Source organism: Trichechus manatus, unplaced genomic scaffold, assembly GCF_000243295.1.
Source record: "Trichechus manatus latirostris isolate Lorelei unplaced genomic scaffold, TriManLat1.0 scaffold00020, whole genome shotgun sequence".
Lineage (NCBI taxonomy): Eukaryota > Metazoa > Chordata > Mammalia > Sirenia > Trichechidae > Trichechus > Trichechus manatus.
In genome coordinates, this window is record NW_004443956.1 from 8,330,157 (window position 1) to 8,341,831 (window position 11,675).

Sequence of the window (11,675 nt, forward strand, 5' to 3'; positions counted from 1 at the left end):
ACAGCCCAACACTCCTTAGAAGACAAAATGGTGAGACTTTGTCTCACATGCTTTGGACATGTTCTCAGGAGGGATCAGCCCCTGGAGAAGGACATCATACTTGGTAAAGTAGAGGGTCAGAGAAAAAGAGGAAAACCCTCAATGAGATGGATTGATACAGTGGCTACAGCAGTGGGCTCAAGCGTAACAATTGTGAGGATGGTGCAGGACCGGGCACTGTTTCCTTCTGTCGTTCATAGGGTCACTAAGAGTCGTAACCGACTCGGCAGCACCTAACGACAACAATATACAGTCAGGCCCAGGAAGCCACGTAACTGATAAATACTATCCTGAACCCAGAATGTTCCCATAAGCATGACAGAACCCGTGACCCAACAGCTGGGATGGATTCCATCCTGACCGCTCAATGAAAATCAATAGCAAACACACAGGCACCGTTTTTAGCAGCTGCCTATTTATTTCGTCAGAGTGAGAAGCCGGGAGATAGCCAAGGAATGGCAATTGCAAAAACCTCACTACTGTTCTAGTCTTGCCTCCAGATAGTGGCCTGAACCAACAACTCATTTAATGAATCTGGATGAAACTTTTCCAGAACAATGTTACTCTCTGCAATCAGGATGATATGTTAAATGCCTAAGTTACATGTGACTTAATGTAAGTTATAGAAGATGGGAAGTACAGTGTAACAGAAGTAATATAGTATAGCAGTTAAGAGCATGGACTCTAGGGTCAGAATGGCTGGCTCGACATCCTGCTCCACCTCTTCTTAGCTACGTGATCTTGTGCTGTGGGACCAGTCATTTACCTTCTCCGAGCCTCATTTTTCTCATCTATAAAATGAAACTAGTAATGGAATTGACCTCAGAGGGGTGTTACCAAAATTAATTTCAATGGCCCATGTAAATAAAAGAATAATGCCCCGTATACAACTCAGCAGCCATTACATATTGTTAACATTTTTCCTAAGACAGATTACTCGGTTGAGCAGAGTCCTGGTTTTTTTCATCTTTGGTAAACTGAATTCTCGCTCTTTATCACTTCCTCCCCCTCTGTTCCTTTCATACTTTGCTTCCCATACGCTGCCTGCATCCCTTTCTCTCTTGCTGCCTTTTTCCTTCTGTGCTTCCAGAGATCCTGCAGGGGGCGCACAAGAGTCCTACTTTGGTACAACTAGTGGAACCTGAGACTACTCCACTTTATAGTAATACGACTTCAGGCAAGTTCCGTCACTCATTTACACTTCAGTTTTGTCCTCTTTAAAATTTCAGCAATAACACTGGGGTTGTTCTCATCATGAAAGAAAACACTGCACATGAGAAGTGCTTCACACTCACGTGACATGTAGTAAGTACTTAACAGAAGCTAGGAGAATAGTTTATTGATACAAAGGAAGCTCCCAATGACTGTGTGTTGGGCGGATAGGTAACATCTTGAAAGAACTTGGAGGAAAATCACAGCTGACTCCCTTTGGAGACATCTGTGTCAGTCTAGGCCTTTCTCTAAACGGGAGTATCAATAGCTTATATTCAGTCCACACCCGGAGATAATATAAAGGGGCCCTGTTCAGCCGGAGTTGACATCATTTGGGTGAAACATAAAACTCCATCCACTCAATGAGTCCCAGAGTGAGAACGTCCTAGATACGTCCCTTCTACCTCTCTCCAGTTCCTCCAGAATATCCCATCTGATGAGGAGTTTAATAGCACACCTTGTTCTCCTTGTTCTCTAGATGGAAAGCTTGTTTTTAAGTGTAAGTCATACTGGTCCCAGTCTTGGGAGGGGTTTGGGATGTCCTCACTTTGGATTGTGCGCTGTAAAAATTTTTTTTTCTTAAAAGTTTTTTGATTTTTATTTTATTGTACTTCAGGTGGAAGTTTACAGTGCAAATTAGTTTCTCATTCAAAAATTTATATTTTTGAATGTTTTGTGACATTGGTTGCAATCCCCACAATGTGTCAGCACTCTCCTTTCCCTTTCCACCCCCGGTCCTGCATGTCCATTCATCCAGTTTTCCTGTCCCTTCCTGCCTTCCCGTCTTTGCTTTGGGGCAGATGTTGCCTGTTTGGTCTCGTGTACTTGACTGAACTAAACAGCACATTCCTCACGTGTGTTATTGTTTGTTTTATAAGCCTGTCTGATCTTTGGCTAAAAGGTAGACTTTGGGAGTGGCTTCAGTTCTGAGTTCACAGGGTATCTGGGAGCCATAGTCTCAGGGGTTCTGCCAGTCTCTGTCAAACCAGTAAGACTGGTCTTCTTTTGTGAATTTGAATTTTGTTCTACATTTTTCTTCCACTCTGTCTGGGACGCTCTATTGTGATCCCTGTCAGAGTGGTCAGTGGTGGTAGCTGGGCACCATCTACTTCTTCTGGGCTCAGGCTGGTGGAGGCTGTGGTTCATGTGGTCCGTTAGTCCTTTGGGCTAATATTTTCCTTGTGTCTTTGGGTTTCTTCATTCTCCTCTGCTCCAAACAGGATGGGACCAGTAGATGTATCTTCAATGGCTGCTCACAAGCTGTTAAGACCCCAGATGCTACTCACCAAAGTAGGGTGTAGAACATTTTCTTTATGAACTATGTTTTGTCAATTGACTTAGATGTCTCCCGAGACCATGGTCCCCAGCCCTCATCCCCAGCAACTCAGTCCCTCAAGGTGTTTGGATGTGTTTAGGAAACTTCTGTGACTTTGCCTTTGTCAAGTTGTGCTGACTTCCCCTATATCATGTGTTGTCTTTCCCTTCACCAGAGTTACTACTTGTCTACTACCTAGTTAGTGATTTACGCTCCCCTTCCCTCCCCTCCCTCATCACCATCAAAGTTTGTTTTTTTTAGTGTGTAAACCTTTTCTAGGAGCCCTGGTGGCACAGTGGTTAAGAGCTCGGCTGCTAACCAAAAGGTTGGCAGTTCAAATCCATCAGTCGCTCCTTGGAAACCCTATGGGGCAATTCTACTCTGTCCTATAGGGTCACTGAGTCGGAATTGACTTGACAGCAACAGGTTTGGTTTTGTTAAACCTTTTCTTGAGTTTTTATAATAGTGGTCTCGTTCAGTATTTGTCCTGTTGTGATTGACTTATTTCACTCAGCATAATGTCCTCCAGATTCATCCATGTTGTGAGATGTTTCTTGGATTCATCATTGTTATTTATCATTGCGTAGTATTCCACTGTGTGTATGTACCGTAATTTGTTTATCCATTCATCTGTTGATGGGCACTTAGGTTGTTTCCATCTTTTTGCTTGTAAATAATGCTGCAGTGAACATGGGTGTGCGTATGTCTATTTGTGTGATGGCTCTTATTTCTCTAGAATATATTCCTAGGAGTGGATTGCTGGGTCAAGTGCTCTGTAAATTTAAATCATTTGTGAATGTATTTCAGTGTCAACTGTGTCTAGGTTCCAAATACTTTTAGGGCATTCCTTTACTCAGCAGGTATTTATTTACCATGTTCTGAGCTGTTCTAAGCCTTGGGGGTGCAGTGGTGAACAACACAACCAAGGTCCCTTCTCCTGTGGAACTTACACTCTAATGGTGAAAAGTAGAGAAGGATAAACAAGCAAAACAGAAATGTTAGCTATAAGACAATAAGACAGCATAGTATGATAGAGAATGCCCAGGCTCTGCTCTAGGTTGAGGTTGGGGACGGCCTCCCTAAGACCATGACATTTGATTTAAGATCTGAGAAATAACAGGATCATGCAGTGACCTATGGGAAGAGCATTCCAGACTGAGGAACAGCCCATGCAAAGGCCTGGTATCTGGGGGGAAGCCACTGTGGCTGGAGTATCAAGGGCAAGGCAGATAGGTTAGAGATAAAATTAGAGAGGGTGGTGGCCCGGGTCATGTGGGCCTTAACGGGGAGGTAGGGACTTAGATTCTCCACGAAGTTGGACGGGAAGCCATTGGATGATTTTAAGTAGGAAAGTGAAGGGATTTGATCTGTATTTGGAAGCCATCACTCACGTGGCCATGCAGAGAGGGACCACATGGAGCTTGAGTAGAAGCACGCAGCCTGCTTAGATGGCTGGTTTTACATACACCCAGGAAGGGATGGTAGCAGATTGGACTCTGGATGGGTCACCACACAGAAAACCCTGAGAAGTCATTTTTATGTGGCAGGCCCCCTCATGCTAAGCTTTCAGGAAAGGTCAAAAGGGAACGAGAAAGGCAAAAAAAAAAAAAAAAAAAAAATTGCAGTTTCCTTACCCAGCTTTCAGATTTCCTTGTTTCAAAGAACTGCTAAAACAAAACCAAAGTAGGCTGGAGTTGTGGTCTTTTTTGTAGCTGTTATTTCCTGTCGCTGTGTAAGCTGACCCCAGCTATGAGTGGTCCCACAATGCCCTGCCTTGATTTGCTTTCGGGTCCTTCCCAATGCACTCTCGTCTCCCCTCTCCTCCCAAGCCAGGAAGTGGGATTTGAGGGACATTTTCATGTAGACTTGAACCCCACTCTGGGCTACTGTCCATGGGTGACTCCATGAAGCCGGAAGTCTGGCTTGGGGCCCATTCTCACTTCCCGTCTGCTCTTCCTCGTTTGACTACTGACCAGATGGACAGTCTTTCCACCTACACTCAGCACTTGCAGTCTGAGGACCCATTGTTATCAGCTGGGGAGCAAACGCAGGGCAACCACAGACTGAGGTGGGAGTTTTCATCCAGTGTGCACGGTTTTTACCTGGAATTCCTGGAGCTGAAGGAGGGAGGAGGTGGCGGGGAGGATAGCAAGTCTAGGTGGGTGTTGAGTGGAACCCTCCAAAGAGGTCATCTTTTAAAATATGTTTTATTCTGTGTGAGGCTTTGCTGTTCTTAGTTCCCACTGAGCAGGAGGTCAAATCTGAAACTATTTCCATGGTCTTTATGGGGTTCAAAAGTGATTCTGTATTTAATAGGTGTAATTACTGTGCTTCAAATAGAACTCTTGTTGAAATTGTTAAGATAAAGCATTGGGGAGAGTCATGTTTTAAAATTAATAAGAAATGTCCAGTTTTGTTTTTTTCTTTCATTTTTGTTAGTATAGTATTTTTAAAACCTTCAAAAAAGATCAACTTGAATCGGATGGTGTTTATTAGCTGAGTAACCTTGGTGAGTCATTTAGGCTCTGGCCTGGGAGTCAGGAGTCCCGAGTTTTAATCCCAGCCTGGCATTCACTGGCTCTGTGGTCTGGGGCACATACTTCCTTGCTGCTTCTCAGTTTCACCGTATCTCAGATAAGCAGTAGATATTAGATGCCTTCTACAAGTCTTTCCATTTATAAATTCTACAATTCTAACCACTTGCCGTCAAATTCTTTTACTCTGGAACTGACATGATTTGTCATGCCTGCTTTATGATACTTTTCTTTCCCCCTTTCCTACCCAGCTGTCTAATCCTTTGGAAATGGGCTGCGTGGGATGACTCTCGGACACTTTGTTACTTTATAATGTATGTAGTATCATGTATAGCTAAGTGGTTAAGAGCTTGGGCTTTGGGTTCTGGTCTAGTTCTGCCATTTACTAATCTTGTTATTTGTCATCTCTCTAAACTCAGTTTCACCTGTAAAACTGGAGTGATAAGAGTAGCTACTTCATGTGAGTATCACAGGATTGAATATGTTAACACATAGAAAGTGCTTAGTGCAATGCCTGGAACATAGAAAATGTCTATTAGTATTATTAGTGTCATTATGCAAGTGTCTGGCCTGGTACCAGGCACATGGAAGGCATGCAGAAACCATTGGTCCCCTCTCTTTCTTCATTTAGTCTGTATCAGCTCCGGGGAATTTCTCTGCCATGGGCTTGTTAACTTTACCTGTCATTTATCATCTATAAAATGGGTTAGTAATATTCTTCCCATTGCAAAGCTTGGGAGAACATATGGATTACAGAAAAGTTTAGCTATCTGCCAGTTTTCAAGCAAATAGGAGGTATAATAATAGTTGCCCTCAAAAGTGGTTAGTTTCGCTCCCAGGGATGTCAGATTGAGAGCTGTCAAGACATTGCTTATGAGGCTCAGAGAGGTTAAGAAACTTCTCCAAGGTAACACAGCTAGTAAGAGATAAAATATGATTTTGAGCTCAGGTGTGACGGGCTTAGAACTCCTCCGCAAGTTGCATAATTTCTCAGGCCTCAGTTTCCTAGTGCTTAAGATGAGGATGCCCTCTTCATAGGTTTGTGTTGAGATTGAAATCCTACGTTATTAAGTGTCGAGTGTCAAGCATTTTGCCTGGTGCATAGTAGGCCGTCCATTGATATAGGTGGTGTCTCTTCCTTGATACCAAAAAAAAAAAAAAAAACCTGGTTGCCATTGAGTCGACTCCAACTCATGGTGGCCCCATGTGTATCAGAGTAAAACTTTGCTCCATAGGGTTTTCAATGGCCAGTTTTGGGGAAGTAGATTGCCAGACCTTTCTTTTGAGGGACCTCTGGGTAAACTAGAACCTGCAACCTTTCAGTCAGTGGCTGAATACCACATGAACTTAAATCAGGGTTTGCTCATCTACATGACAAGAACCCCAGGAACTTGGCAGGTAATAAAAACGAGTGAGTTGGAGACCATAAACTCCATCAAAATTTTATTATGTAGCATCTCCTGATTTCTAATATTGTCAACTAAAATTTATTCATTAGCACTGTTTTGGTCAACATAATACTTCTACCACTTTTACCCTCCAATTTAAATAAATGACAAGGGCAGGCCTTCCTATCTCTAACTCATTGCTGTCAAGTCAATTCCAACTAATAGCGACTCTAGAAGACAGAGTAGAACTGCCCCCATAGGGTTTCCAAGACTGTAATCTTTTACGGAAGCAGACTGCCACAGCTTTCTCCCAGGGAGCGGCTGGTGGGTTCGAACCGCTGACCTTTCTGTTAGCAGCCGAGTGCTTGACTACTGCACCACCAGGGCTCCTTTTTCTTCCCCTAGTGACAATCAGCCCTCCACCCTCCCACAGAAGAAAGGGTTTGGTGAATACTGAACACGGTTTGTGTCGGTGTTTGCCTAAAACTATACAATGTGTTTCTTCCCCCAATTCATCTGCACTGGCCTTCTCCAGCTTGCCCTGTGGTCTCTTATCACATCACACAGTGGGGTGTTTGTTCAGTTCCCCCCGCCTCCCCGCCAGGTGCCAGCCTCTCTCTTGGCTGTTGTACTGCTGTCGACAGGAGCATCTGTGATTATGAGGAAACGGCTTTACCTTATTAGTGACATCATCTGGGGAGTTTATCCTTTGGAAACCTTTTGCCTTATTTAGGTGTAGAAACCTGTGGTATCTCATGAAGGTGCTTTCAGTTGCAAGAAGCAGAATCCAACTCAAGTTAGCTTAAGAGGGGAAAAAAGTGGATTTATGGAATAAATACTGGGTGTTTCATGGAACTCAAGGCAAAGAATTCACCCAGACCAGTGGAAGGGACTGCAAAGCCATTAGAAACCCTGGGAGCAACTCTCAAGCCTTACCTCTCAGGCCACATGGTTTCCCCTGCTTCCTTTTAGCTACTTGTCTGCTTTATTCTCTCTGCAGACGACTTTTCTTTTTCTCCTCATGCATGGCAGACGATGGCTGCCTCCTACCAACCAAGTTCTCATTCTCTCAGACCCCATTCCTGATTATCTGGAGAGAGGTTCTGATTGGCCCAGCTTGCATCAGGTGTCTATGCCTGATCCAATCAACTGAGGCCAAAGGACAGGACCAAGTTATGCAAACATGGCTGCCACTGCCCATGTTTATCATGAGTTGGGTGGACACACCAAAAAGGTTGTTGTTATTGTTGTTAGTTGTCATCACGTTGGCTCCTACTTATGGCAACTTTATGTAACACAATGAAACATTGCGGGATTCTGCGCCATCCTCACCATCAGTCTTGATCGTCGGTATGTTTGAGCCCATTGTTGCAACTCTTGTGTCAATCTATCTCACTGAGGGTTTCCCTTGTTTTTTGCTGAGATTAATAAGAGTTCAGCAGCTAACCAAAAGGCTGGCAGTTCAAATCCACCAGCTGCTCCTTGGAAACCCTATGGGGCAGTTCCACTCTGTCTTATAGGGTCGCTATCCATTGGAATTGACTCAACACAACAGGTTTCTATACCCTATAATAAAATTGTGTATTGACAAAAAGAATGTTGACTAGTCCGAGGGAGGTCTAAAACAAAATGGAAAGGTAAAAAAGATTATTTTTTTAAATCAGAAAGAAATGTATTTGGACTAAGGGAAAACAGTAGCTTGAAATATTTTATGGCTCATGACAAATTGCGTAATGGATTCATGTTTTGTGAGTTAATCTTTTTACCACTCGTTTATTATACATTTCCATAGGGTATGCCCTGAGGGTTTGCTTGTGTGGGTTGCTTTACAGAAGTAAAATAATTTGAACTGACACATTTATTTATTTCCCTCTTATTTATTCCCTCCCATAGCGTAGAAGAGTTAAAAAAAAAAAAAAAAGATGTTTTCATTTGATTGGTTTTTAGTTAATCTTAATTCATATCTTGACTTACCTTTTTACTTGCCCAGATAACTTTGAATACGTTACCTTAAATTCTGAGAAAACCTCGGTTTTCTCACCTGTAAAATGGGGATGTTGCCATATCACAGATTTTTGTGATGCTTTAATGAGAATATACATAAAGTGCCCAGCTCAGTGCTGGGAACTAGCAAGGATTATTTCCTTTTCCCTTTGTCACCAAAGATGTGTATCTGACCTTGGCTTTATGGAGATGAAGCATAATCTGTGGCCACGGGACAGAGTACAGTTTACCCGCTTACCCCTTGTGCTCCTTCAAAGAGTGAGTCCTGTGATCGACACCTCCATGATGCCATGATCTAACCAACTGAGCTAGTTTTCAGACTCTTAGGGCAGAGTTCAGACAAAAATGTACATGCTGAAAACAGACAACTTACCTTACCCTGAGTCTCAGTTAATTTCCTCATCTGTTAAACGGGGATAGTAACACCAATTCCATAAGGTGACTCTGCAGCTCAGAGATAATATATATAAAACACCTAGCACAGTGTTGAGTATGTAGTTGGTGCTCAATATAGAAGCTTTTTTTAAAAATTGACTTAATATGTATTTGAGTTCCCGGTTCTTAAATAATTTTGTACCACAGCTAGAGTCGAAATGCAGCCCGTGGTTTTCAAAAGTGACCCAGCAATTCCACATCTGTGTGCAGAGCTAGATGTGCAAGGAAGTTCATTGTGACATTGCTTGTAATAGAAAAGACTAGGAGCAGCCTAAGTGTTCTTCTACAGGAGATTCATTAAATTATTATATATCCATGTGATGGTTTGGTACTGTACAACCTTTAAAAAGAATGAGGTCAGTCGATATGCGCTGACATTGGAATTGAAAGCAGGGGGCTCAACAGTGAGTATGGCATACTCCCACTTGCATTGAAAAAAATTATTATATCCACACACACACACACACACAAATGTTAAGAATAACTGCCTCATTTGCAGAACAGTATGCCCAGTAAAAGAGCTCTAGTGGCACAGTGGTTAAGCGCTTGGCTGCTAACCTAAAGGTCAGCAGTTCGAACCCACCAACTGCTCCACAGGAGAAAGAATTGGCAGTTGGCTTCCGTAAAGATTAAAGCCTTGGAAACCCTATGGGACACATATGCCTATGGGGCACTGATACGCTGTCTTATAAGGTCGCTGTATTATCATGTCCAGTATGATAATATTAAAGTAAAATGCATAATATGGAAATATGTTTACTAATACACACGTGTATATATCTGAAAATACATATAAAAACTGCGAGGATTCATCTGAAACTGATGAGGTGGTGATTTCTACAAGTAAAATGGTTTGGGGTATGAGCTCATCAAAGTAGACCTTTGTATCCTATGTATTGTTCAAATATTTCACAAAGAATATTTACCAGTATTGCAATTTTAAGTGAGAAAAAATTAAATATAATTGGAAATTTATACATCAAACCATTAACTGTTCTTAACTATGGTGGTGATATGCTAAAAGGGGGAAATGTTCCAAAAATGGAAGCTTTTAATTTTAACTTTGGTATCATATGATTTTCTTTTTATGAGTATTCGTGTATTATATTTATTAAAACATTCCAATAAATAAGGCGTTTTGTTTTGAAAAATAAATTATTGATTCAAGAGGAAAAAAGGCTAGGTTCCTCAGGGAAGGAGATGTGCTTTTCATAGTGTAATCTTGTGTATTGTTTGAACTTGGTACGGTGTCTAGGCAATAATGTTTCAATATATTGAATAGTATTTGCTTTTTTTTCTTTTCTTCCTTGAAATCCAAGAGTTAATGCCGTATAATAAATGTGTTTATGACCAAGCCCGCTGATTAACTCCTGTGAAGACATTTTTAGGCTGAGTACATCACATGTAAAATAAGCAATAAAGCAAGTTCAAGGATTTGCTTGCCATTCCCTGTCCTGACTCCCCTCTCGCTGTCTTGTCCCCGCAGATGACAGAAGGCAGGCACTGCCAGGTGCACCTCCTGGATGACAGGAGACTGGAGTTGCTGGTGCAGGTAGGTGTTGCCCTGGTTCTTTCTGTGAGCCTCTCGGCCCGTATTCAGGCTGCTCGCTTATCTTTGCCTCTCAGCCAATGGCTCCGGATGGATTGAGGAGGAAAGGTAGCTTCGAAGTCTTAGAAAACTTGGTCTGTATGTAAGAGTAGTTATAGGCCAGTGGCATGGATTCAGAACCCCGGTGGCACAGTGGTTAAGAGCTCAGGCTGCTAACCAAAAGGTAGGCAGTTTGAATCCACCAGCTCGTCTTGGAAACCCTATGGGGCAGTTCTACTCTGTTCTATAGGGTCGCTATGAGTCAGAATCAACTCGACAGCAACAGGTTTTTTTGTTTTTTGACGTGGATTCAGAAACCTTTGGGTTCCAATCTCAGCTTTGGCACTCAGTAGCTGTGTGACCCTAGACAAGTGACTTTCCTTCTCTGAACCTCTCTTTGGTAGATTGGAGACCATAATACTTCCCTGAAAGGCTTAACATGAAGTGAGAATGCATTCTTCTGCCACTTTCTGGTTACGTGGCATTGCCTGGGTTAATTACCCAGTTTCATTAACTGTGAACTAGAATTAAGACCCCCTAAGTGTGTAAGACAGCACACAATACTGAGGAAGCCAGCACAACTTATACAAGAAAAGGTCATGGAAACTCCATAGACACATCCAAACTCCCTGAGGGACTGAATTGCTGGGCGGAGGGCTGTGGGGACCACGGTCTCGGGGAACATCTATCTCAATTGGCATCACACAGTTTATAAAGAAAATGTTCTACATTCTACCTCGGTGAGTAGCGTCTGGGGTCTTCAAAGCCTGGGAGCAGACATCTAAGATACTCCACTGGTCTCACCCCTTTGGGAGCAAGGGAGAATGAAGAAAACAAGATACAAGGGAAAGATTAGTCCAAAGGACTAATGGACCACAACTACCGCGGCCTCCACCAGACTGATTCCAGTACAACTAGATGGTGCCCGGCTACCACCACTGACTGCTCTAACAGGGATCACAACAGAGAGTCCCAGACAGAGACGGAGAAAATGTAGAACAAAATTCTAACTCACAAAAAAAGACCAGACTTACTGGCCTGACAGAGACTGGAGAAACCCCTGGAGTATGGCCCCCAGACACCCTTTTAGCTCAGTAATGAAGTCACTCCCGAGGTTCACCCTGCAGCCAAAGATTAGACAGCCCCATGAAACAAAATGA

The 11,675-nt window shown here is 42.7% G+C and overlaps 1 protein-coding gene across 8 annotated transcripts in view; it reads left to right on the top strand.

Moving 5' to 3' along the window:
* FRMD4B (FERM domain containing 4B) overlaps positions 1-11,675 on the top strand; it is a 223,371-nt gene that overhangs the window by 53,759 nt on the left and 157,937 nt on the right. For 7 of the 8 annotated variants that reach the window (XM_004372718.3, XM_023727926.1, XM_023727925.1 and 4 more), the window contains exon 2: positions 10,414-10,479. In XM_004372718.3, the coding sequence (XP_004372775.1) occupies positions 10,414-10,479 (66 nt within the window). Of the gene's footprint in view, positions 1-4,616; positions 4,635-10,413; positions 10,480-11,675 lie in introns of those variants that run through there. The other variant, XM_023727931.1, reaches the window with a different exon arrangement.